General features: G+C 40.4%; 1 protein-coding gene across 2 annotated transcripts; it reads left to right on the top strand.

Moving 5' to 3' along the window:
• Nucleotides 1-413: 413 nt before the first annotated feature.
• Nucleotides 414-25,318, top strand: METAP1 (methionyl aminopeptidase 1). Of its 2 annotated transcripts, none has more exons than XM_061360937.1 (11): nt 414-614; nt 10,500-10,551; nt 12,799-12,908; nt 14,216-14,276; nt 14,760-14,851; nt 15,553-15,636; nt 17,118-17,256; nt 20,044-20,175; nt 22,710-22,853; nt 23,952-24,017; nt 24,185-25,318. In XM_061360937.1, the coding sequence occupies exons 1-11, from the start codon at nt 501-503 to the stop codon at nt 24,343-24,345; spliced, it is 1,155 nt and encodes a 384-aa protein (XP_061216921.1). In that variant the 5' UTR covers nt 414-500; the 3' UTR covers nt 24,346-25,318. The 2 variants fall into 2 exon arrangements, with proteins under 2 accessions (XP_061216921.1, XP_061216920.1); XM_061360936.1 differs by having other exon boundaries at nt 415-614; nt 12,796-12,908.
• The last annotated feature ends 2,177 nt before the right edge of the window (nt 25,319-27,495 follow it).

Raw genomic sequence — 27,495 nt, 5'->3', positions numbered from 1 at the left:
CCACTGACCTTCCCCCTTTGTCGCCGACAGAAAGCCATGAGGCTAAATCCTGCACACCACACGTGCATATTAGGATCTCGCTGCACAATGGCAACACGAAGGAAGAACAAGCCCTTAGGCATCTTTTATAACGCCACTGAACAACACCGTGCCGCTGGACTTGAAGCGGGGAATCAGGGGTATAGCGCCTCCTCTCACCTCTGCCACATGCCGGCCGGGTTATCCCGCCACCGTACCGACATCACCTCGACCCCCAACCCTCTGTATGGGAAACTTCCCCCCACTGAGGGCTACCTGCGCGCCCGGCGGCTGCGCGGAGAGCACGCGGGCGGTGAGAGGAGGGCAGAGAAGGGGAGGAGCGGTGCTGAGCTGCCTGTAGGCCGCTCCTCCCCTTCTCTTCTCTTCTTTTGCCGCCCGCCCGCTCGCCCGCCCCAGCCGGCGGCACCTCCGGGCGGCGGCTCCTCCCCCGCCGCTCGCCGCGCCTGTGGCAGCCCGGCAGCATGGCGGCGGTGGAGACCCGCGTCTGCGAGACGGCTGGCTGCAGCAGCGAGGCCAAGCTGCAGTGCCCGACCTGCCTCAAGCTGGGCATCCAAGGCTCCTACTTCTGCTCTCAGGTGAGGCCACTAGGCTCCTCTCCCAGCTCGCCCGTGGGGGTGCCCGCCTGTCCTCCTCACGCTGCGGGCCGGGTTTTGATCCGCGGCCCGGCGTGCCCGGCATTACCGCCCTGCCAGCCTTGGGTCCGCCGTCTGTGCCTACAGAAAGTTCCTCCGCACGGTGGGGGACGAGTTGGAGCCCTGGGGGTGCCGGGCCCGCGGCCACGGGTGGGGCGGTTACCCCTCGGGGCTGGGGCAGTGCGAGACTTGGCTGCTTCCGAGCGGACGGGGCGGTAGTGAGGGGTGCGTGGCTTGTCCTCGGCCTGAAGGTTTGGGTGATGTGTGTGTGTGTGTGTGTCCATTAAAAATAAAGGCTTAGTGGGACAAAATGAGACGGGCTCATCAAATTCCAGTGTGTGCGTTTCTGTGTCTGCATCAGCTCTGGCTCTGGAGTTGCTTGTCTTTGATAAACTTGTTGCTTTGAAAACGGATTCTCCTTTTCCTTTAAATACGAGGTTCTGGAAAAATTACTCGCTGCACCTCCTTTTTTTTATGCCTTTAGATATGTTGCTTTAAGGGTACTGAACAGGGAAACTCAGGTTAGGCCAGTTGTCACACAGCCATCAACTCCTGTTAAACACACTCTGTAGGCCTCAGCTACCTTCACTTATTACCGCAGTGGTAATGTAGTTTGGTCCTTAACTTAAATAGAAAGGACTGTCTGATGGCTGTTGAGTGGGTTTGTAGTTTGTTTTTTCAAAAACATTAAAATGCATGGCCTTGTGCTTTGAACTTGTATGTGTAACGTCCGTCAACACTGATGAGGTACGTGGGTTTTAATTTGGAGATTAACGGTGAACTTCGCTGTCAGAATTACAGTTCAGGGTAAAATCTTGACTGTAGGTAAACTTAAAATCATTCAGTCACATAAGCTAAGGATAAAATTAACTTACTAGTTGGATGGTGTTTTTCTGAGTCAGGGTGTACGCTGATAGTTATAGTTTGAATGGGGCTGGGAGAAGACTTCCCACGTGCACATAACACACCCACAGCACGGTTTCTGGTACTTTCCCCTGAAGTCTCTGGTGCCAGATGCTGGTAGTCAGTGCTAACTAGAACAACTGCAACTCAAAAGTGTTCTTACAGTTCTGTACGTTTAGTTCCTGTGTGGTGCTTACGGCTGGTTTGTGGGATTCACGTTGTGTTTTACTACCCGTTTTGACATGTCTGATGTAAACCTCATCATAAATGCATCTTCAGCACATACAGATACTAGTTCATGATGACAAAGCCATTTGTTAACAGATTAAACAATCTTATGTGAGGAGTTCTACTAACATCTTCACTCCACTCTGTCCCATCTCTAACTTCAGCTAATCTTATACAGGATGCAGAGATTCTTGTCATCTATATATTTGGTTTAATTATTTTGAAATATCTGCTACTGTTGTAAGGTTAAAAGGGGAATTACCCAAAATATGTATTTGCTTGTTAAAAGAGACTGCTGGATAACCAACCACATGCTTGTAAGGCTGTCCTGTCTAGAAAATCAAATACTGAACTGTGAATCCCAGTCATCTTACTCCTGAGTGACCTTGGGTGTACTGTTTTTCCTCGCTGTCCCTCACTGTCCTCATCAGTAAAGTAGGTAAGCACAATGATTCCCCAGATATGAAAGGTGCTTCAGAAGTTTTGGGACAACATGTTACAGAAGAGAAAGAAATTAATAGCAGCCTGTTTTCAAGACGTGCAAAAAATCTCATGCACTGAGAGAACAGTCCTCGTGTTCAGCCTGCAGTGAGGACCTTCAGCCTCCCTGAGTACCTCCTGCAGAGCTGCCCCACGACTCCAGCTCTCCCCATCATCTCATATGTGTGATGGAAGAGACTCACCGCAGCACTCCACACGGTCAGGATAGGTGAGAGCTGCTGACAACCTGTCTGCCTGTCCAAATGAGCACACCACAGGTTAAGGAGTTTTGAAAGCCAGGAGTTTTCCTCTGAACTTCCAGCAAGTTTCAGCAGACAGTACTGGACTGGTTAGCATTTGTGAAACTTTTCCAGAGTTCTCTCTTTGTTGGTTTTCCTTCCATTGTAGTATTGCAGACGTAACTGTTAGATAAGCTAGTGAGTGGGCCTCAGCTGTTACTCCACATTATAGCACAGCCTGTGCTGTAGCTGCCATGGTTCTTTTCCTTACTTCAAGGGTGCATGTTTCTACCCCTTCTGTTAAGCTGGCCTTGATTCCTTGGTGAGCCACTTCTGTGGGCTTTAGAGTTTTCTTTTAATGGAGAAAAAGCAGTTGCATTGATGTTTTTATTTTGCTGGTTTAGCTTCCCCAAAGCTTTGCACAGTGGGGTCATAAAACACCAGTGCTCCAGGAGCATGCTGCCAAAGAGCAGGCTTGTCTGTTGTGGCCCAGCACTCTGTAAAGTCAACCCGTCCTTACTGAGTGCAGCGGCGATAGCTAGGGGTATGCAGGCACTGACTCTGGGCTGAGAGCAGGATGGGAGCAACAAGCTACCTGGTGTATGTCTGAGGACACACAGAAGCCTACGATAACTTGTTCACACAGCCAAAACTTCAATCAGAGCTAAAACTGAATTTGTAGGAGTTTGTTTTCTCCAGTGCCAAGAATAAATAGAAAAGTGTGAACTACTGTAGAAAGGTAACCAGTATGAAGCAGTGTGTTTGAATTGTAAGTAGTAACATATAGTTTGCTAAGAAAAAATAATGCAGGATGTATAGGAATGAGAATCTTGGTATAGTGAGGAGATTCATAGAATCATAGAGTGATTTGGGTTGGAAGGGACCTTAAAGGTTATTAGTTCTAACCCCCCTGCCATGGGCAGGAACACCTTTCACTAGACCAGGTTGCTCATAGCCCCATCCAACCTGGCCTTGACTAAACATCATTTTTCATCACTGCACATAAAGAATTCAAGTGAACTTTTCAGATAGAGTGTATCAAGACAGTGATTTCCCCAGTGGGTTGATCATTTGGGTTTCTCCTTTCCTTGAGAAAGGGCATTATTCTCGTCATTTATTTCCCCCTGCATTTCTGCATCAAAAAGTATGCTTCAACAGCAGGCCCCCAAAACACTCTGAAGTAATCTGACATCCTCTGAAATTCCTTTGAGCCAACACTGTTCTATCTCTGGGTGTTGTGCACACTGGAAAACTGCATACAGCTGTTGAATGACAGTTGTGCTTGTGGGTTATGGGTGAAAAGGGGGCCAAGGCAGCCAGGTTCTGGCTGAGCAGGGAGATTTTGAACTGGGAATGGATGGCTTTTAGCAGTGGAAGAGCTGAGGTTTTGTGTTGAACCTCAGCATTACTTTTCTTCCTTTTGCTCCAAGGTGTAAGCAGAGGGAATATTCTGTGGAGGGATTCTGTCTGCTGTTAACCTTTAATAATATCTTCACTTAGACTAATAAATCAGGTTCTGTCAATGCCAGCTACCTTCTTTCATTGTCTTGCTTTCTCTTTTGTAGAGACTTGCTACAGTGTTCCTTGTGTTTATCGTCTTACTTTGAGGTACAGTAATTCAGTCTATCTTCTGAATGTGGAAATAATACAGAAGCCCAGCATCACATCTCAAGTGTATTGTTCCTCTAAGACGAATTTATTATTGTGAAATCTGCCTTTATAGATGCATGTGTCACTTTTGTGTCAGTTGTATACAGCATACATAAACTGTGTTTAAATACACAAAAGATTTAAGTTTCTTCTATGCTTTCTGTAAGCTGCTGAATGATAAACAGAGGGAAAGTATTAACTGTTCTTGAGATTTCCAGTTACTACTATTATATGAGCCTTCTATTTGTAAATTGATCTCTTATTAATAATTTTATGTTGCTTTCGTGGAAACTTCCTCTCTCATGCTATTTATATCTGTGTAAGTGTCTCAGATGAAGCAGAGTAGTTGGAGGTTTTCTGTGGATTGTATGCTAGGGTGGGGGTGTTTCTCCAGCCCAATTCAGAAATACCTATTTCTAACCATGTGCTGGAAACATTCTCTTATAAAGTCAGTCCCTTCCTGCTTTGTGTACCTGTGTGTTGTCAGTCCCAGAGAGGCCTAGGTGTATGAAGTGATCTGGTTATGGAGACGAAAGTGGGGCCTATGATACAGTGAAGCTGCTGCACATGAGCGATTGTTGGACATGTGTTTTAGGTGTTTGAAGGGAAACCATTTCTCCAAATTGTACAGTTACCCACCAATGGGGCTCTTCCCATTTGAGGTGGGGCTTGTTAAATTCTAGTAAAAGGAAAGAAATGCTGCTTTGTTTTCTCAGAGGGTCTGTATACCGATTTACTCCTTTCGGAGAGGCACATTTTCTCTGGTACTCAGCCCTGGGCCCTTGACAGCTCTGGATACTCAAGGTCACGGTGATTTGTTGAAAAACCTGAGAAGTGTGTGTTGTCCTGTCCCCCACTTTGCTGTTTCCTTTTGCATTCATTGTGTTGCAGGTGGGGAATAGGGAGCAGTGGACCTGTATGAAACTATTTTTTATCCTCTCCTGTGTCAGACTGTAGGACATAAGTGCCATATTTCATCTTGGTTCAGTGTTCTTTGCTGTGCCTAAAATAGGCTTAAAACCTGCTGCTTGGATCCAAGTGCAACACGTAAGAGTTTCATTTGGCACTCTGCAGATACCGTCTGCTAGAAGGTCTTTCGACAGATTTCCTTCACCAGGAAGCTGACATTTTTAATTGCCTATAAATCACCATAAATACCTGTGTCTGCTGTAAATGCCTGGTTATTGCTGGTGCACAAATGCTGAGCCCTCGTAATTTTCTGAAAGTAAAACTTCAGACAGCTTTTTGAGCTGTGTTGAGAATACTGAAAGGCCTGTCCAGTTTGAATGTCTCTGGTCCGTTGTTCCTCCACCTGTCTCAAAAATTGCTTGTGTATCTGTGTAAATCTAAAGAGTTGCAAAATGCAGTGTATCCCTCAAAGGAAGGGCTCTGTTATGTGGGACACAGAAGTCTCAGGGTGAGATCAGGCTTTAGATAAAGGAGAAAGCCAACCTTGCTCATATCAAGGTGCTGCCTGTAGGTGCTTCCCTTGACTTGCATCTGAAAATGTGTATTCAGCTCTTCTGAAAAACTGACTGGTCAGGTGTGCTACTTCGGCTGGTTTGGGAATTCTGTACTGAGTTTTCAGGCTAAGGGCTGTCTCTGTGGGCTTGTACAGCACCTGCAAGAATAGGGTTCAGCATGAAGAAGAGGTCACATGTATTAACAATTGCATTCCTCAACATATGTGTATTTACGGATAAAATGTACAGTTAATCTGTATTGTATTAAATATATATTTCACTGATAACCTGATATTTTTCTTAGACTAAATGGTGAACTTCAGCTTCTTTTTTTTGTGTTCTGTTTTGCATACCTTCAGGGTAGTTTGGTTAAAATTGAGTTCGCGGTAAGCAAAACTACATCATCTCAGATTAAACCCGGGACAATTTTACATTAGAACGGACATTTAAAAGTTCTATTAAAATAATTGCTCAGAATATTTTAAATACAGTGTACTGCTTGGCACTGTTTCCTAGACATTTACCTGTTAGAATTCAGGGTATAATGACATGCAAAGGGACAGCCAATCTGTCCCACCGTCTTGATTCCAGATGGTAGGTTTTTTCCCGTTCTTTTATTTTTTTTCATGTAGAATGGGTACTTTTGGAAATTCAGCATGGTGGCTCTCAATGATGATCACAGTGAATGGAGAGGGGTAGTTCTGTGGAAACTGGACATGAGTTTGAGTTCTCAGTAACTTGGGGTGGTTTTTTAGTACCTGCTGATAGGTGTATTTACAGTGTTAAATGCCAGGTTGTATAAAGCAGCACAATCCAAAGGTGAAGGGCAACATGAAGAAGTGTGTAAGCCTTAAGGCTGGAAATCGCTGATGACAAGTTGGCAGAGCCAACTGAAGTGAGCTGCTATCTTGCAAAGTCAGTTCAGAAACACAGTGAGTATGCCTTGGATTCTGTGTTGTGGTGCTTGCACAGCTTCCTGTACTTGGATAGCTTATTTAAAGCTAGTTATGTCTGTGCTATGCAGAGGTTAGCAGTGCAGTTGTATCCTAATCTTGGTTGATTTAGCACCCTTTTATCCTCTGGAATTTGCAGTTGGCTGGGCTTTTCTACCTCTTAATCAGGTTGTGTAGATATATGAACCAAAAGAGTAAGAAGCTCTTTCCTATGACTGTAGAGATGACAGTAAATATAGGGAAAAAAAAATCCTTGCTAAGTAGCTTAGTAACTGTTTTAAGGGGTTTGGTTTTGTTCTTTCAATGACTGGTTGAAAGAAATTAAAGGCCTAAGGTATTTGGTATGTTGGTAGAGAAAATGCACTGTACTGTAAACCAAATTCTGTTGTGCTGCATGATTCTGTCAGTACTCCAACCAGTAAATACGTGTTGGGGCAAGTTCTTACGGTAAAAATCATTTATAGAAGTGACATGGATTCCACCAGGTGATCCAAGAGGAATCTTTCTAGATCATAATGCTGGTTGTGCCTTTGGTTACCTTTTGGTAATGGCCCAGGTTCTGGTGAACACTGGGTTAAGCTTGTCTTTAAACACCGAAGCAGTGGGGCTGGCTTAAGTGTGGCTTGAAGCCAGAAATGCTGTTAAAGGTTTAAATACATTATGACCTCTGTCTAAAAATCACAGTTGTGTTTTTCTTGGTGACAGAATAGTTGTACCCAAGATTGCTCTAAACAAATGGAAGATTACCCCTCCTCCCCCTGCCTTTGTTTATGGTCATATATTTGACCTCTGTTCTTGATAAGCCCTCCTCAGTGTTTCCAAGTCTTCTGTCTCGATTGCTATATAAAAAATGGCTGCCATAAAACCAAAAATGCTGTAGGTGAGACGGGTGGGGATGTTATTATCAGACATACTAATGGATAATGTAGTGTTTCAAGTCAAATCCAGGAGTATTCCAATAAACTTGAAGCCAAACGCATATTATTCATGTATACTTTCTCCCTGAAGCTAGTTAATGTTTTCAAATACAGCCATGTGAGATCATGTATTCCTTTTTTAAACCATATCGGAAAAGATAATTCTTAATATTTTCATTTTGATATTAAAATCAGCCTGGATATTTTTTCCTCAATTTTGTTTATTTAATAATTGAAAATTTCCTATCCTGATCTGTATATGGCATGGGAACATGTAACAATCACTAGAGCCAGGAATGATAACGGAAAGATTAAAGTAAATGTCTCAGCAGAAGGCTGAGGGGAGAAGGCTCAGTGAAAAGCAGATTTTTTTTCCAGAAAATTCTCCAGAAAGTGGCTCAGATGGAGAGAAAGAGCGGCTTTCCTCCATGGCTTGTCAGGAAGTCTGCTGTATAGAAGGTGAGGGTTTATGCAATATGCAGTGGTACATTGGTAGTGCTTTGTTGCCAGAGCTATGATTCTCCAGCCTGTGAGATGACAGCTGCCATATTTTTATCTGGAATTGCCAAGGCAGAGCTCTGCAGGTGTGTGCAGTGAAGTGCTTGTGCAGTAAGTTGTTAAATATAAATAGTTTGTGTGTACCCTGTAAGTCCGATGCTTACAGGAAGCATATGGCTGATCCTACACAAAATATATGGGTTGTAGGTGGATGTGCAGCATATCCTTTGAATGCCTTCCAAAAGTGTCAGATCAAGACAGAGATACTCATTGGCTGTACACTGCATGTGCTTAGAAAAATGCTTCAGACTTGCTGTGTGTACTTGTTGCAATTGATGGATGTGCGTATAGTGCACGTGTCTGGGATGTCTTGGTGTACAGCAGCTTGTTTGGAGCAATGCTTGTAGCAATTCTGATGGAGCTGCTGTTCCTCTGGAAACAGAGGGCAAGTAAAATCTGGGGAACATGTTTGGGAAGACTCAGACATATGGCAGCCTTATGTTGGATTCTCTTCAGTTGTTTACAGCTGCAGGAAATAAAGAGCCAAAGAGGAGCCTGCTGGGTTATGATACTGCCAGTGGTGCGGCGTTTGCCTGGTGTTTTCAGGTTATGGGCCTGCAAAGAGGAGAGACTGTTGGTGTCGGAGAAGGGAATGGCCTTGGAGAATACACCTCAAAATTGCATGGGGAAGGGGAGAGAATGAACTAAAACCAGTAATTGCCGCAGCTGATGTATGTATTCATTCCCAAAATGCTCTTTTGTATCCCAGGAAGTGGAATCTAGATTTGTAGACTTGGTAGCTGCTTTAAGGCTTGGTTGTATAATCCTTCTCCTTCAGAACAGAGGCCTGGTGTTTAAAAGGGTATTAAAACCATACTGATGCTTCCAATGTCCTTGAAATAGGATTTTTAGCATTTTTATTTTTCTTAAAATAGGCCTCAGCTCCTGCTCCTTTTCTCCCAGCTCTCCAACAAAACCAGATCATAATGCAGCACAAAGGTCTGTGTATGAAGCGAGTTATACAAGTGGGACAGCAAAACCTCCTGCTGCTTGTTCAGAAAGATGTTCTCTCTGGTAATCCAGAGTGTCGGTTTCAAGGCCTTTTGTTGCCCAGACGATTATGTAGCACCATGGCATGTTGAGTACCAGTCCAGAGAATATGGTGGCTTTAATTCTGTGGTGTAGGAGAAGGATGACAAACAGCTGCTTTGGGTAATGAGTGGAACAGCACACCAGAGGCTTTCTCTGAATATAGGTATTCTTGTGCATCACTTCACTGTGTTTTTGTGGGTACAGTTTGATAACCACTGGTTGCAAGACTAACAAGAAGATGGGGAGATGAGTCTGCAGGAGTAGACAGTCAAGACTTCTCAGTAGCAACCAGAAGCAGGGGTTACACATCACGCGTAGTTTACAGATCTGCTGCCTTGTGCTGGTTGAGTGTTGTATACATTAGTTTGAATTAGTTGTTGGCTCTGGATGGTAGTTTTAGAGTGATGATTCAGCATTAGTATTGTCTTTCCTTATAAAGCAAAACAGTTTGCTTACTGCTTCTTTTGTCAGAAATTCAGCTGTTATTGTAAATGATTGGAATTAGCTGTTTTCTAATGGTTGTTTTGAGTGCACATAGCCATTGAATTAGACTTTCTGCTACAAGCCCAAGTAATTTCCTAATTAGCACCTTAAAGGATTACCTTTAACGCTGCCTTCTGCAGCTTGTCTTCTTAAATCTCTCCTTTTTTCATGTCTTCATCTTAGTCTTTTTTCAGTCTCCTCCAGCTGCCAGCCATCTCCATCTGCCCCTTTGCTGATTGTCACATGAGCTGCTCTACTTGTGCTTGGACAGAAGAGAAAAAGTCGAGCTCCTCCTTCACAGTCATTCTTGTCTTGATTTCCATTTAAACTTTATTATGGTTTAATTTCCTATTTCCATTCAGTAGCCCTCACTTCCCACCCCTCTTCCCCCCCCCCCCCCCCCCCCCGGTTTATTTGTTCCCTTGTGGTTGTGGTGATTGGCCTCTGTTGCTTTCCTGTGCTGGGAAAGAAGACAGAAGGATGCAATTAGTGAGAGAAGATGGCTTCTTGCAGGAGCCAAGGGAGGACCATCCTGCTAACTGCAGTGCTGTCAGATCTGGTATGGGGATAGACTCTGTGTTTCAGCCAACACAGAACAACTGTGGTGTTTAGTTACTCATTAAAGCGATAAAGGCACAATATTTAGTAGATAGGATTAGATCAGTGTGTTTTACTGTGATGGGTGCATCTGTTTGGCTCTGCTTTCTGTCTGTTCTGGCTCATAAGCTGTTGAATGTAGTATTTTATATTGTTGAGACTAGCAGTTACAGCAGCATTAAGTGCATGTTGCTGCAAGGGTTAATAAAATCTGCCTTCTAGTTTTCTTTTAAAACAGAGATGCTTCTCTTATGGGGATGTTATGTCTGTCTAGGATAATGCTACTTAAACATACATAATGTATATATTTTGTTTGCAATTCTAGGAATGCTTTAAGGGAAGCTGGGCTACTCACAAGTTATTACACAAGAAAGCAAGTAAGTACATTTTTAAAATCCATTTTAATAATGTTTTGAATTTGTTTTTTCCTGTGCAGCCAGCTGTAGATGGCTGTGCTTAAGCAGGGGGTATAGAGGACCTACAGAGGTCCCTTCCAACCTCAACTGTTCTGTGATTCTGTGTCTAAGAATGGTATGGGTGTTTCCAAGATATATGGCACTGGATTCCACATATCTGAAATTTTGTCCAGCTCCTGATACTCTTAAGGATCTATGTAAAATTTTGGACGCAGTGATACAGCTCTGTCTGTTTCCATTCCCTTTTCTTTTTGTGTAAAGCATTCTTCAAGCTACATTGCTAGGTGTGTGAACAAAGAAAAAGGGATGCTGAAATAAAGGGCAAGGAGAATAATAAACCATTATTATAAGGCATTGCCAGGCTTGTGCCATCATAGCATTTTGATACCTAATGTAGAAAAGGCAGTAAAGTGGGAAAGGTTTGTGTGAAGGCTTTGTGGTAAGACACTTGGTGGGATGCAAGCAAACCAGTCAGAGTGTAGGTGTTTAGTATGTTTGGGGTGGTGGACCCCTTTGGGAAAAAAAGGAAGATGCTTTTGTGTACTGATGCAGCCATTCATGGGAGGGTGTATCATAGCTAGGGTTTTGCTGAGTTTAGTTGAAGTCAATAACAGTATCTGTATGCCTTAGTTACAGCTGGTAGCTGTGGCACAGAAATACTAGTAGACTGGTGGACTCTCCCTTATCTGAGTAGTAAAAATACTCCATGAGTTTAAAACCAAACAATCGAACAAAGTCTTGCCTCCTCCCTGCCACTCCCCTGCCCATCTTCAATTCCTGCTTGAAAGGGAGGTGGGAATAAAAAGTAAGTGGCATGGCAGGAATTCAAATCCTCCAGTAATTTATATTGTCCTTTCCTAAAATCCAATAAAACTCCGTTTTCCATGATAGATGTTGCATGGTTATTAGGTTGGAGTAGCACAGACAATTACAAATGTTTTCCTTCTTTCTGCCTTCCTAGCATAAGGGGTCACATAGTTCACACTTGCAATCTGAATCCTGTTACTTTGTACCTGCATGGATATGAAACAGTGTTTGTTGTTAGTACTGGTAATCCCGGGGTACAGTCTTCTGCTGCTGTTTATCTGACAGCAGTTTTTTCTACAGCTCCACTAAATCCATGATCTTGTTAGCTTCCTGGGTAACTGTTGAGCCCAAGCTGAGCTGGCAAGACATCAATGCAACAAACTGAAGCATCTCAAGGGAATCCAAAATACTGCTTCATTAAAACTTTTGGTTTTTAGAGTATTCCTTTCAGTTTATCTAAACTGAATGTCACGTGAGCAGATGGCTCAGCTGTCAGCCACAGAGGCTCTAAGGCACTCAAGTTAGGGCTTGCTACAGCAGACCTTTGCCATCTCTTAATTCTTATGAGATATAAACAGAGATGAGTTAACAATTAATGCTGCTGTGCTCTTTCTTAACCCTTGCCTCCTCTTCCCGAGTAAATATTTTTCCTTTCGGTAATGCTCACAATCCATTTGCTTCAATCCTTTATGCAAACACCTTAAATCTACACCATTAGACTGTGTTATTTGTGAATGAAGTTAGTCACTGGAGCACGCTAGACATGAATTTCACAATGTTGAAAAAACTGGGAACTTCCAGCAGGTTGGGACCATCTTGGAAGGTGCACACACTGCCTGTTATGAAATGCAGAAGTGACAGCACCCGCACTCTCTCCATCAGATCTGGAGGAGCTGTGGGTGCCATGTATTGAAACTTAATAGTTGGATACTGTTAAGCCTTCTTATCCAGGTAATTTCTGCCACTCAATGCTAAGAGGAATTATAGAAAAGGAAAATTAATTTACAGTGCAAGAATGTTAATTGAAGGGATAATTTTTTTCTGTAGAAATATGCTTTCTCCCCAAGAATGAAAACATGCACAGAACTAGGTTTTAGAACTATATATATGAAGAGCAACTTAAATAATTACTACATTTTATTTGTGCATTCAGCACTGCTGTCCTGACATTCCCCAGTTTGCTATTGAATAGAGCTGGCAGGATGTGAATTTTGAATGTGAAAAACTTAAGGACAATACAAAATGAGGACTGCTACTTACACTTTTATATACCAGTGTCTAAAACACCAGCAAGAGTCGGATCTGGACTGATGTACTTCTGAGTCACTTTCTCCACCCCACAGTTCTTATTCTCAGTAGGACTGATTTTTGCTGCTGCCTTTTTTTTTGTCTTTTCAGAAGATGAAAAAGCTAAGCGTGAAGTTTCCTCTTGGACCCTGGAAGGTGATGTTAACACAAATCCCTGGTCTGGTTATCGATACACTGGTAAACTCAGGCCACACTATCCACTGGTAAGCAACAGGTGCCACTGTACTCAGTTGCTGCTACATTCTGTAGCAACTAATGGACCAGTCCTGACTTATTACTTCACATTTCAGATAAGAGAGGAAAGCTTCTTAAGCAATCTGAACCTGATGGCAAGGACATGTATGACTCTGTCCATATTTTTTTGTGGTTCATTTTGATTTAACTTCATCTATCTCTTGGTATATTTAAAATTGGGGAAGTGCCTGTGAGGTAACATCCATCAGTAACAGGCTTAAGCTCATGCCTTTTGGCTGTATGTTTTGACATGTATTCTGCTGCTAGTTGAGATGATGTCTCCTAGCTCTTTACTGTTCGCACCAATAATGGAGCAGTCTGTTTTGGAAAAACTCAAATTAATTTTGAATTAAAAAAAGGTTTATTTTATGTAAATGGTTTGAAATAATCTGGTGAATGAGCTGGTGAACAGCTTTGCTGAAGGAACAGAGGTTGTGGTGACCTCCAGCACTGGAATGGTGAAGAGTAACTGAGATAATAACATTCTGAGCCTTGAAAGTTAGATTTAGAACACAATCTCAGTATAGCTGTATTTTAAAATTGGTATAAATTTATACATGGAATGAGCCAAAGTTTTTACCCAAATTATGGCATTTCATTTACATTTGTCTTTTCTAATTGGCCTGTGGTAGAAATGCTGCCCCTGTGGCATCCTCTCTATGGTCTTCCCCATCTGTCACAGGCTCTAGAGAACAGATTAACAGAGCCTGAGCCTATGTGTGTTTGTTAGTGTCATTGAAGAAAGGGTGTTTCGGCTCTGTCACTGGCTAAGTAATTTAGTAGTGTTACCGCTTTTTTTTGTCTTCTGACTGCTGTAGGATTATTGATGCAAATGAAACTATAATAAAAAGTGCTAATGACTAGGGTGATGACTAGGAATAGCAATTTTGCTAATAGACATTAATAACCAGAGAGGAAGGATGCCTTTGGAACCAGTGCATTTGCCATCTGGAAAATAGCAGAATAAACACCACAGTGTAACGGGATAATACGGTATAAAACCAATCTCATTTACTTGACACACAAAAGTTCAGTCTTTCCAAAGCTGTGATGTTGGCTGTTAGAGGATGTATAATATGAAAGCGGTAAAGAGTAGTACGAGAATCTTTAAGAAAAGAAAATTTGATGTGTTTTGGAGTGTTTGCATACTTCACAACTTTTTTTTAGTGTAATTAGCCATATTTCACTGTATTTAATTTTGCTGAATGAGTCTCTGTTTTTGCGACTGTAATAAGTATTTATGCAACCTAACCAGCTCTGATCATGATTTATCTAGACGCCAACGAGACCTGTGCCAAGTTATATTCAGAGACCGGACTATGCTGATCACCCACTAGGTAACTTAAAGCAAATCACAATTATGGAGTACCATTGTTTGCTTTATATTTTTCTTTTAATTGAAAAGCCTTTAAAGCATGAAGGAGACACTGGAGAAGGGAACCATTTATGTGTTCTTCTCAAAGTAGCTAAGAAAAAAAAACAACCTTTCTATGAATAGAATAATTTCCTTGTAAGTCTGATTTTCAAGGTTGTGTTATGACTAACTAGCGGCGATGGTTTTATGCAGTAAGTGAACAGGTATCCTGAGCACATGCGGTCATTACGATGTTGTGGAAGGCTTATGAATTCAAATTAATATGGATAATGATGATAATGCTTTGACTTAGTGGGTTCATTACTTTAGTCTGTAGTGAGAATGTATGTACTTTTATGCCATTGGTAAGCCAAATAAGTTCCTTGATTGGACATGTGTAACAATCACTCCTCCATATAATGTGGTTTGTTTATTTCTTTTTCTCCTCTGCCTTTTTTCTTTTCAGGAATGTCTGAATCAGAACAGGCTTTAAAAGGAACCTCTCAAATAAAAATACTCACATCTGAGGATATAGAAGGGATGCGAGTAGTGTGTAGGGTAAGGGGGCTTTGGTTTTAATGGCGAAGTGCCTTTATTTGTCAGCAATCCATAGTGATTTTACCAGTTTGTGACAGCACATGTGACCCTACAAATGTTTAAAGCACTTTTCAGCACTGAAAAATAGTTTGGGAAAATAGGTATTTCTTGCTTTTTTTTTTCTCCTTGTGACTCCCAATTCACAATAAACTGTTTTGCAAGCAGAAATAATAACTTTTATCTATTTTGTCAGTGAGATAACGTGTGGCTGAAACGTTGTTTCTGCTAAGAATATATTGTATCATGCGTAAATGAGAACAGAACTTTTCCCTCAGAGTTAGTACTAACTAAAAACTAAAAGGTGAAACAGAGTCTTATCCCTAACAATTACTGAAGAAAAGCTGTTCAATTGTAATCAGTTTCTTGTGCATAAAGTCAAACACTGAAATGTGTTCAGGTAGTCTGAGTTAAGATTATGGTACCCTAGGTAATTGTGGTCCAAATTTTAGTCAGAGGATTTTCAAATCTCACAGATGTGGCTTAGTAATATAACCCATAAACATCTGAAAGTTTTTGTAGAGGCCAAGTGTGCCCAGCTTTTCTAGCATTCTTGGTGGTGGTGTAGAAAACTGATAGTTAATTGTCTAGGAAGTAGTGTTGGTCTTATTTTACGTTAGTACTTTTGGTCTTATTTTACATCAGTACTTTTGTTTGGTTTGCAGCTTGCTAGAGAGGTATTGGATGTTGCTGCCATGATGGTGAAAGCAGGAGTAACTACTGAAGAAATTGATCACGCTGTCCATTTAGTAAGATTATTTTATTGTTCTTTCAGCATTTATAAGTGCTTTCTTTTCTCTCTTTCTTTTTGTGTTGGTATTGCATGGTTTTCTTTGTAGTTGCATGAATTACCTTTTTTAAACTGTTTCCCATTTTGGAGTATGGACGTTAGAAATATGTGTAGGTTCAAAATGAGCTAGGAACTCCTGGGTGCCTCTCTGTATCAGCTCCTTCTGTGATTTCCAGCTTCAGGTTCTCTCTGCTTCCTCACCTGTTTTCTTGGTTAACATTATATAATTTTCTTTTTTCTAAACGTTTTTGCTCCAAAGATACCATTATATAAAGAACATCACATGTAGGCCATGAATGTTGTGTCCTCTGTGGTGCTGGGTAAGACGTACAGAGGAGAAAGGTTAATTATTTATGACTGGGAATCGGAAGTGAGGAGCCTCAGAGAGAATTGAAACAAGATGTTTGATGCAGTCACGCAAACTAAAGCCCAGTCCAGTGAAGTATTTGAAATGAAATATATTCGAGTATTTTCCTCTCTTATCTATTCATAGATACTTGAATTGAGTAATTTTTATTTCTCTTGGCTCTCTTCTCTGTGCAGCGTGTCAGCTGATAATTGGGGATACTTGTGTGCACTGTGGGGAAGGCAGTGATTATAGATAAGTTTGTTAGAGAGCTTTCTGCTTGCTGATCTTTTTAGAACAGACATGCAGATAAGCATTTGCAGCTGCTGAGCCAAGATTATAAAGAACTTACTCTGGTTTGATTGGGCCACAGGTTTCGGCTGAACTGCATTAAACCCTAAACTATTTACTTATACATAATGTGTAATGTGGGCAACTAGTAGTTTAAATGGTGTTACCCCTCCTCAGCAGTTCTTGGAAACCTTTGCATGGCAGATGGCTGACAATGACCAATCTCTTCAATTGGTAATTTACAGTCTTAAAATGTTACCCTTTGTTTTTAAATGGAAAAAGTTAACACAGTATTCCAGAACTGCTCCGTATGTCTCAGAGTGTGTAGACACATGTATATAGAAGTATGTATAAAATGTATGTATCAGTTTTGCAAACATCTCCAAAAGGTTATCAGAGGGAGTGCAAAAGACACAGTTTAAGGTCTCAAAGCTAGGGGTGAAAGAGTGGTGCTAAATGTCTAACTTGTGTTTTCTGCAAAGGTACTTAGACCATGTGCTTAAAAAGTCATTGAAAATGATTCAGTTTTTTAGCTGGATAAGTATTTTATGCATTATTTTAGACCTGAATATTTTAGCATTTGTAGTTGAATATAAAAATGAGTAGAAACAAAATTAAACTCTTTACTGTCTTCCTGTAAGAAATGCAAAGCATAACAAAATAGTGTAACATTAAAAAAATGCTTGAAGAATCTTTTCCAAGGGTCACTGCATTTTAACTTGTCATTCTTACTGTAAAGCCATTGTGCATCTGTTTGTACAAAACTGACTAATGTAAAGTATAAATTGTATTTTCTAAATTAGGCTTGTATCGCAAGGAATTGCTATCCTTCCCCTCTGAATTATTATAATTTCCCAAAGTCATGTTGTACGTCAGTGAACGAAGTGATCTGTCATGGAATTCCTGACAGGAGGCCATTGCAGGAGGGAGATATAGTTAATGGTAAGTGCTGTGAAAATTAACCTTCACCATTTCTACCTTTTATTCAGTTAAACCATGCAGTAAGATGAGGTTTCACTAGCAGAGGCTTTTGTTCTCATTTACAAATTAACCTCTGTTCTTCATATATTTAAATCAATGATTTTAATAAAAGAATTTTAAAAGTTTGGTTCATTTTAAGAGCTTTAGAATACTTATACCCTGATCTGTGCATTAGTATACTACCTGAGTATTCCACTTGTGGGGTAGGCTCCAGTTGTTCCAGACTGCATAAATAGTGAATAAATTTTATATTGAATTATTGAATGGGATTAGTTCTGCATGAATTCTTAATTAGATGGCTCTAGATCCTTAAGATTTTGCTACAGACATGATGACTGTCATGACTGTAAGGATCCTAATGGTGAGGTGCTGTATAGGTACATATTAAAAACATACACTTTTCTTGAGCATTTTGTCACCTGACAGTACTAGCTTCATTTTGTTCATGGTACTCAAGGTACTTACACCTTCTTGGGTGATAAGGAATACTTAAATTACTTGACCATTTTCTGTTTCCACATTCATTTTTTCTTTGCTTGTCATGAAAAACTAATGACATTGGTTTTGTAGAAACATTTGCAGCTTTTTTTATTGCATTGGTTTGCTTTTCACTTATGTGTAAACAAATACCCAGTGTATCCTAAGGTTTGGCCTATCTCTAGAAGCAGGTTGGAATTCTTTTAGATTGTCAGATATTGGGTGTGTATCGACATGCAATAAGAGCTATTAAGTCTCTTCAGAATGAGCCTCATGATTGTTGCCCGTTTCTAGGTCAGGCTGATAGCTCTCAGCTGTAGTGTTCATGTAACCATTTGGCCAAGGCTCCTTTATCTTTTTTTAATTTCAAAGATGGTGCCTTTGCACAGCTCTGTTGTTGCCAATTTTTCTGGCATTGCTGGCCGCCTGAGAAGCCTAGCTGAGTTTACTAGGTTGGCTTCATCTATACGGTGCCTTACCTCTCCACTATTTGCATGCCAAAGCTGTATATAATGCCTTTTATAAAAGGGTTTAGTCATACCATTGTTCACATCCCTGCCTTGACTGCATTTGCCCAAGCTTTGAGCCTTCTGCTTTCTTTTGATGAAGAACAACTAGCTTACTCTTTTGTAGGTCTTGTTACAAAATGGCCCCCATCTTATGGGTAGAACATCCCTTCCCCATGGGTTCAAAAGGCTTCCAAGTCTTGTAGGCTTCTTTTTGTAAGGAAGTGACTCAAAAGCCACTTTATAATAAGGAATAAAACACGGCTCAAAGGAGACAGAAAAAGTGCTTTAGAGGGAATGTGCCCAGTGAACAATAGAGGGAAGTGCCCATATTTCTCTTTACTTAAAATTTTTTTGCCTGCTGGAAGGAAAAGGTGGCCATGTCAGAGTCCAAAACAGGTTTTTGTATCACAGGAAAATGTCACCCAAAAGGTACTGGCAGGTGATGTCTAATCCAACACTGTGCTCTGAGCAGGCATCATAACATTTAATCATATTGTTCCCTGGGAGCAGATTCTTAAAGCTCATATACCTACAAGTGAGTGAGATGTTCTGGCCAAATCTGGTAATGTCAAGAGAAAGTCTAGTAATCACATGTCCTGTTGAGACAGCCTCTTTGCAGCAAGTATTCTGGACACTGTGCGAAGGAGCTCTGATAGACGGTTCACAAGAAACTTACTTGGATGAGTTACTAGGGTCCTGTTGTTAGTTACTAGGTAATACTCCAGTAGTCCCGCACAATCCTGCAGTGAGTATAGTGTAACCCTGTATGTGCACACATCCACAGCAGGCAGGATTGGTTTTGTGCAGTGTTAATTTCATTCTTAAACGTTGCCAGTACAGATTTATTGCTGACACCAATGGTTTTGCCCCACATTTTCCTGTCAAAGCTGTACTGGTCTCTCTAAGGGGCTCATGCAACATATTCCTAAAGTGTTATTGCCCAGTACAGTTTCCATCATGGCTGTGTACCAGTGAGGGCTAGTGGTTTTGGTACAGCTATTAGACCTACCAGGATACTGACAAAAGCCTGATAAACACAGAAATGCCCATTCTACCACAGGAAGTCAACTCAATATGCAAATCTAGAATATTTTGCTTGTGTTTGCTATATATGATGACTAATGTTTCACTTGTCTGCTATAAAAGACAGGATACTAAAATAGTTGTCAGCTGTTTCTAAACTGGTAAGCCTGTTCCCATGTTTTGTAAAAAGACTACTTGTAGCAAGCATCTTGTATGGATGTTCTTAACAAAAAAAAAAGTGTATCTTTTTTTGTAATGAGTTAAACTAAAAAAGCTTTTTTTTTCTCATTGAAATTACTTATGCTGCTATTTTTCAAGACTTGAGTTATATCACTTTCAGTTTACAACCAACTTTATACACAAAGCAAACGAGTTTTACTGCAACATAATTCTAAACTCTTACTATATGTTCTTCTAAACCTTGGTTGTTTAAGCATGCCCTTCTCATTCTTGCTGTTTGCCTGATACTAAATGCTTAAATTCTTTCATTTGAAAGAAGAAAAGAAAAAGTTCTAAGTAATTTGGTGTATTTTTCTTAGTCAAGAATATTACTGGAAAAGTTGCTGTGTATTCAGTGTTGAAGAAATGTTACCTTCTTGGCTGGAAGCAGTGGGTTTTAGCATTACAGTTTTTGCAAAGGTGTAACTACTCTAAACATGCATGGAAGTTCTTTCACAAATCAAGAGACGAAGTGAGAAATACAGTGCTAATATTGCAGTATTTCTGATATTCCTTGCAGTGGATATTACTGTCTATCGTAATGGCTACCATGGAGATCTGAACGAGACATTTTATGTTGGAGAAGTTGATGAGGGTGCAAGGAAGCTTGTCCAAACAACTTACGAGTGCCTAATGCAGGCCATTGATTCAGGTAAACCCTTTGGAGAGGGCCTGAAGCATTTTGGTTTCAATTCTCAACCGTGAATGCTCCTGTTTGCTACTATGGGGAGTGACTTCTGTTGTAGGACACGGAAGTGTTAGTGTGTGTCACCAGCAAATGATGTATAATACAGTGATTCTTCAAATGGCACAGTTCTGTGGGTGGTGTTGCAACTTTTACTTGTAATGTGGGTTGACAAGGAAAATGTAATTGATGTTCAGCTGATCCACATATGATGATACTTAAATGGAAACAGCCTTTTTAGACTGTTAGATGAATAAAACATCCTCGAACCAAGTTGTTTAGAGAATGTGAAGAACAAAGTGTGTTTGGAAAATCAAAGTATTGAACAATGTTGCACAATGAGCCGATAAGGCAAAAAAACTCTCTGAACATTTAAACATATCTCTGTCCCTTCCAAACTTGATGGTTATTTTATAAAGCTAATTACAAGCTTTTCATTTTCAACTTTATGCAAGAAAAGACAGATCTATATCCTTCAGTACCCACAGAACTTCAATTGTGTTGCTTAGATATGTCAGGGCAGCTTCACTGAGACATACCATGAGATAGAAAGAATGTCATGTTCAGCTTCATTCACAAAGGAATATACTATGTTCTCTTAGACAAATGGAGAAAAGAAACCAGAAATCTCCCAAATGCCTGGAAATATTTGTATTATCTGTATTTTTTTATACCCTGCAGGTTTTTAAAATCCCCAGTAAAATTTACTTACTTCAAGGCCTTTGAAGACTGAAGTTTAAGGTGCTAGATCTGAAGTCTTTAAACTTGCATTTAATCAAAAATAAATGAAAAAAAATACTATAGTAGCTTACTTTGGTTAATAATTTGGAGATGGCTAGCCAAGCTGAGAAGACAAATCCATGTGAATGATACCTTGCATATCCATTGTGTGATCAAGAAAGAACTGCAGAGTTGAGCTGTGAAGAACATAAATTACCTGTTTATGTGGGATTACTGTTAAAAAATAGCCACTTTGTTTGTCAGAGATAATCAGAATAATGTTTATCTTTACTCCTGTACTTTATTCTTATAGCAAACGTTACATGTGTCATCTTTCATATCCTGATGTATAAACTAGGACAGAAATCCACCTTCGTGTTAATTATAGTAAGATTTAAACTCTCAGTGTAACTTCACCAGCTTTCTAGATGCTGTAGCAGGTTCTAATGGGTGTTAGACATTCCCTGTTAGTAGGAATTCTGGCAGCAAGTGTCCTGGCTCTGTTGCAAAAGGTTGCCTATCCCCTGTTTAAACCATCTTAATTTCTTGGCACTGTACCAGCAGAACTCTCACTAGGAGAGTTTTATGAGAGAGAAGCAGAGGGCTCCTTGCTGCTTTGAGATGAGTTGCTTGATATTGTTAGGCCTGAAGAAGATGGTGCTTCACAACTAGTAGCATAAAAACAACAGATTGACTTTTCCTGTCTTTCTCACCCTGTCTTTTTAATTTTTTAATTATTTTGGGAAAAGCTTGCACATTCTAGTAATCTAAATTTCTTTATTTTCCGTAAATTCAACTTACATATTTAAGTTGTAGTTGTTTAAGTTAGCAGAGAATTTTACTAAGTGGCTTTGTTCTTACGGAGTTTTAGCTGTGTATGTGAACTCTGCTTAAGATGCTCCACATAACCACACTACATCTGGCTCCTGAAGGAACAGCATGCATTCAGGGAGTTGTGAATGATCATGAAATAGCGTTTACGTTCTTTATTTTTTAGTGGCTCAAGGTTGCTTTTGGTATGCATCTTCATTGGCTGATGGAGGAGGCATTGTTGCTTTTATGGCATTATTACTCCCTTGTCCAAGTGCTCAAAGTGATTTCTTTCACACAGTATTCATTTGTTTCAAGCTCTTAACTTTTAAGGCTTCCTAAAAAGTTAGCCCTACATGTGAACGTTCTTATTTGCTGCAATGTTGCCAGTAAAAATCTTGCAGAGTAGAGATACCCATTTTGTTTTCTCCCCTTCTTGGTTCTTCACGTATAATCATTTACCTCTTTATCTGTGTACACTTTTCACATATTAGTAGAGAGATAAGTTTGTACTGAAATAGAGTTCATGCATTCATTGAACAAAGCACTGCAACTATTAGTATGAGAAGTTACCAAGTACTTTCATAGAATCATAGAACAGTTTGGGTTGGAAGGGGCTTTCAAAGGTCATCTAGCCCAAACCCCCTGCAATGAGCAAGGACTTTGAAAGCCTTTCATTGTCTTTAGTTCCAAACTTCGGTGTCTTTTTAATATATGAGCACTTATATCCACAAAAGGAAGAAAGTAGAGTTCTTGTGAAGGAGTTTTCTTATTCTCTCATTTTCTCTTTTACAAGAGACATTTTCCTCCCTCTCCCACATTACTGCACTCACTTTTGTACTTGGTGGATTAAGTGATGATAGGAAGTTGCATTCTAGAACAGATTGCCGCACAAGCTGTGAGCATGGTGTTTGGTTAGTTAGGTTGAAAGCAAGCATTATAAATTTGCATCCCTCTCTTTAATTTTGCAGTGAAACCCGGTGTTCGGTACAGAGAACTAGGAAACATTATTCAGAAACATGCTCAAGCAAATGGATTTTCAGTGGTTCGGAGCTACTGTGGGCATGGAATCCACAAACTTTTCCATACGGCCCCTAACGTGCCACATTATGCCAGTGAGTATTCATTCCCTTCAAGTTGTCCTGTAGACAAGAAGTGGTTTGCGTTGAATGCCCCCAATTTACTGTTTTATTCAAACAAAGTAGCATGTTACCTGACAGCCATTAAGGTAGCATTTTTGCATTCATGAAATAAGTTTTGCTGAACTCTAGACCATTGCATGCTTTATGAACCTAAATATGGTGAATTTATCAGATATTTAGACAATTGTGCCTACACTAATGGATAGCGTTAGCTCTCATCTGTACTGAGTAAGTGCTCAATGTTTTTGCCTGAATTCTCAGCTAATCCCTTAAACATCCTTGTCTGACATGAATGGGCAAATGTTTCTATCCTTAGAAGGCCTATAATGCCATTTCCATATGTAAGTAAAAGGCTTTTTGAAAGGGGATGAAGCCTTTCTTCAGTCAAACTACACTCCTAGAGATGTGCTCTGCATCAGTTCCCGTGCCTCCACACAAACATTTTTGGTGTATATCACATTGGAAATTTCTGGTGTTACTGTCCTGGATGCCTTGGAATTCTCTGCCTTTTTATGTTTGCTAAAGACATGCAGTATTTTCACTCTGACACTGCTATGACCCCATTATGCAGAGTAACAAGGGGGGGCAGTGTGTCTTTCATAAATGGCATCAAAGGGTTACTTAACCACAATCATATTTGGACAATTTATTTGAGTTAATGGTTCAGTGGAAACAAATTAAGAGGTTTCAAACCTTCCCTGAATATCTTAAGTGCTTCTTATGTGTATTGATTTTTTTAATGACGATTTTCATCATGGAAGTCTGCAGAAATTCCCCTATTGCAGTTGTTCCGTGTTTTCATAGAACTGGAGTTGGACTCCAGTTACTGGAGAGAAAGATGGCAATTCATTTTAAACTCCTTGAGTAAATACTGTGGTGTTGGAGGAGGGGGAGAAGGAAAATACTTAGGGAGCCCTTAATGTAGAATTAAAAATGAACAAGTGAGCAGGTCATCTCTGAGGAGCTTTTCTAAATTCACAGTATTCCTGCTGTATTATTCTAGGACATGGATTCATTCATTTACTAAGGTGGGATCACTTTTTCTAACATGATTATTTTTTTTTTTTCCAGAAAATAAGGCCGTTGGAGTCATGAAGCCAGGTCATGTATTTACAATTGAGCCAATGATCTGTGAAGGTGAGCCATTTAGCAGTACAGTAAATTGGTTACTGTTATTTACCATTCAGTAGTGATGGAATAGGATGCTGGTTCTATTTGGTACAGTTGATAGGTTTTTCGTTTCTCTTTGGGGAGCTGTGTCTTTTACTTCAAACCAGTCCAAAAGTCACCATTTATGTTTTCAGGTGGCTGGCAAGATGAGACATGGCCTGATGGGTGGACTGCAGTGACACGGGATGGAAAGCGCTCTGCCCAGTTTGAACACACACTCCTGGTCACCGATACAGGCTGTGAGATCCTGACACGGCGGCTGGATAGTATTCGTCCCCATTTCATGTCCCAGTGAGCGCTTAGACTGAGCAGGTGGAGCTGAATGATCCTTTTTTTCTTTATTTTTGTGTCTCTGTACTATGCATTTTGTTTAAGAGTACAGAATAGAGATTTCAGCATTTACTTTGTTCTCAGTGATTAAGATAAGAGGAATATCTTGAAGAACCTGAGGAAAGCAGAGAAGAATTTAAGGAATTTCCTGCTTTACCCACAATACTCATGCTGTATTTTTCTTTGTATTTCAATTATCTGTTTAGCACCTTTCTTCCAATTAGACCCACAATTGCTTCTGTTACTGCCATATTAGCTAGAAAAGTGTGGGTAACCTTTCCCACTGGGACTTGATATTTTGGGATCCAGGTTTTTTCACCACTTTAATGTGCCCTGTCACTCTTGGGATGTGAGTGGCACCTGAGATTTTAAGCATTTCTAGTTCCAAAGACTTGCTCCTGCTTCTGGAGGTACTGTTCTAATGGGCTGGGCCTTGTTTATCACTTGAGAAGGGGGCAGAAGGGAAAGACACATGCATGTTGCCAAGAATAAGCTACCCTTACCTTTATTTTTGTTCCCGTCTCCCTTGTGATGGCCTCTGTGGTGATTGCAACTTAGGTGACACACTGTTAATGGCAGGACTTGTTTCTCTTGCTGGAGATTTGATAGTATGGGCTTTCTACAGGGAAAAATAATAAATTCTGTTTTATATGCAACTCCCTGGAATAAGCTGCTTCTTGGCAAAGCAGTATTTCCAGGCAGTCTCCTGCTCCAAAAGCTCCGTGGAGCTGATGTGTCAGACTTGCCTAGGTAAAGGAACAAGTACCAAAAAGATCCCAAGATTCTTGGGATCCCTGAGTGTGTGAACTGTGGGACATTTTTTTTAAAGGTACCTCCACAGAGCTGTGGGGGACAGGATTTGCAAGACTTGCAATGAAAAGAGTACATGCATATCTCAAAACAAGTCTGTGAGCAAACGAAACACCTTTGATGCTGTATTCATTTTGGTAATTCCTGAACAGGTCATGTTTTTCCCTCCCTCAGTTAAGTGAGTTTCATGCTTTTGGGAATGCTAAGGGGGCAGCTATAGAAATGATTTTTATTTTTTTTTTTTCTCAGACTGGGCAATGTTAGTGTATATATATATCCCCCTTTATTTTCTGTTCATGGGTAATGATGAGCTGGAAACTGTCATGTTAAAGGCTATGGATTGATTAAGCCTCTCTTCTCTCTACCCTGTTCCCATACCCGCTTTACCCACTTAGGTCCTCTCCACCATCTTTGGTGTTTTAGCTGAGGGAATTTATTTTTTTCTTCTGAATTGTAATGAAAAAATGTTTCAGACCCCACTGCAGACTTAGTCTTACACCACTGTAATGCAAGAAATAGTTAAACCAATGCAGACATTAAATCACACAGTCATGGGCATAAAATACACCTTTTATATGGTGTCTGATGAATTTGTTGCCACATTAGACCCAAGCGTATGAGGTACTGCATACCATACCCTTGGCTCCCCTTAGCACTGCAGAATTTAGGTGGGGGAAAGGGGTTAGTGCTTCATAAAACTGGACTCATGTACTACCAAATACCAAACTTGCCAGAAAATGTCTTCTCTGCCCTGAGTGCCTCAGACCTCTGTTGCTGTAAGAGCATCATTGCAATGTTTTCATTACCTTTATTGTTATTTTTAATTATGCAGTAAAGTGACCTGAACTGATACATAAGGAGTGCATGTGTGTGTGTGTGCGTGCGTGTGTACAGATTTTAACAGAACAGACTGTAGTACTTGATTTGAGTTACCTGTGTTGAATGAGATGTAATGTATTGAGGAGATGACTGTCCTGAAGGTTTGCCCACCATATCATTCAATTGAATGGTTACAATGGTCTTGCCTTTTCTATATATGTGTGTATGATGGGTGGGTGGGGGGGTGGCTTCACTTTTGGTCTATAAAATAAAAGTTGCAGCTGCTTTTAACAGAAATAACTTCTTGTGATCCAACCCAGATGTGACATTCTTGGTTATATCCAGGTTTGCTTGCACTAGTGCAAGCCCTTAATGGTATATGCACGCAACCAGTCAAAAATCTCCCTTAAACCAGCAGGTGTGCCACTGGAATACCTCTTTGTCATTGTACCAATACAACCAAATTTAACACTGCACATTTTTAATATAGGTAAGCTCTGAGGCTGTGCATTTCTGCCTATAAATTGAAATAATAGTGTGAGAATTGTTTATACTGAGTTCATACTACTAGAGTGTTTTTAAACAAGTAGAAAGCTTAGCATCTACACCAGGTTTTTCAACAGGAGATACAAAACTTGCTTTAAAATATTGTGAAAGTCTATTTTCTCACCTATTCATCTGAAACTTTGCTTGAAAAGACTAGATTTGTACTGACTGGATTTGGGAAATTACCTGGTTTTGATTCTTACAGAAGTTGCTATTCACTTAAAAACAAAAAACTCAACTTAAATCTATTTTCTAATGAAATTTTTATAAACTGTATACACTTTTGCAAGAAAACCAACCACATTCCTGCAAGTAGTTCTGAAGCAATTTCTTAGTATATTCCCCTTACTATCATGTAAGAGCGTATGGAAACTCTTCATGCTGCTTCTGCAAGTTGACATGAATATTGGAGGAGAGAAGATTTGATAGCCAATTTTGAATAAAAGTAACAGGATGAAGAGAGGGAACAAGCTGCATCTGCTGCGTGCCAGCCAGCGGAGTACATACACGTTTCACATAGTCATTTGGTGGAAACACATTTTGTCCACTGAAGTCCTTACAGATGGTGTGGTTCAGTCCCCTGCTCACCAAGAATGGGGTACAAGGTCTTGAGTTTGAGTCCTGTTGCTAGCTCAGCAACTTCAAAGAGACTATTTCAAACATGCTCCACTGAATCAACTACTTTGCAGGAAAAAGTAGTCTGAAAGCTGCTATGTAACAGCTAGGCCATCAGTTCTTCAGACTGGGAAGAACCTGGAAGTCTTTGAGTGCTCTGGTATCACTAAATGTCTTTTGTTGTTACTTTGGTATGGCAAGACTAGCTTTCCACTCGTAAAATGCAGATTCTCTAAGTAATAATGTAATGCAGACAACATGATTATATGTTCTTGATCTAGTCTGCACAGCCTAGAGGAACAACTGTTACAGTATAAATACTTTA

The sequence above is a fragment of the Neopsephotus bourkii genome, unplaced genomic scaffold (assembly GCF_033783945.1).
Source record: "Neopsephotus bourkii isolate Nb327-2 ecotype Australia unplaced genomic scaffold, CSIRO-AGI_Nbou_v1 NB_1037, whole genome shotgun sequence".
NCBI classification, from domain to species: Eukaryota; Metazoa; Chordata; class Aves; order Psittaciformes; family Psittacidae; genus Neopsephotus; species Neopsephotus bourkii.
The sequence above is the reverse complement of the archived record's forward strand: the minus strand, read 5'-3'. Positions and strand labels throughout refer to the sequence as shown.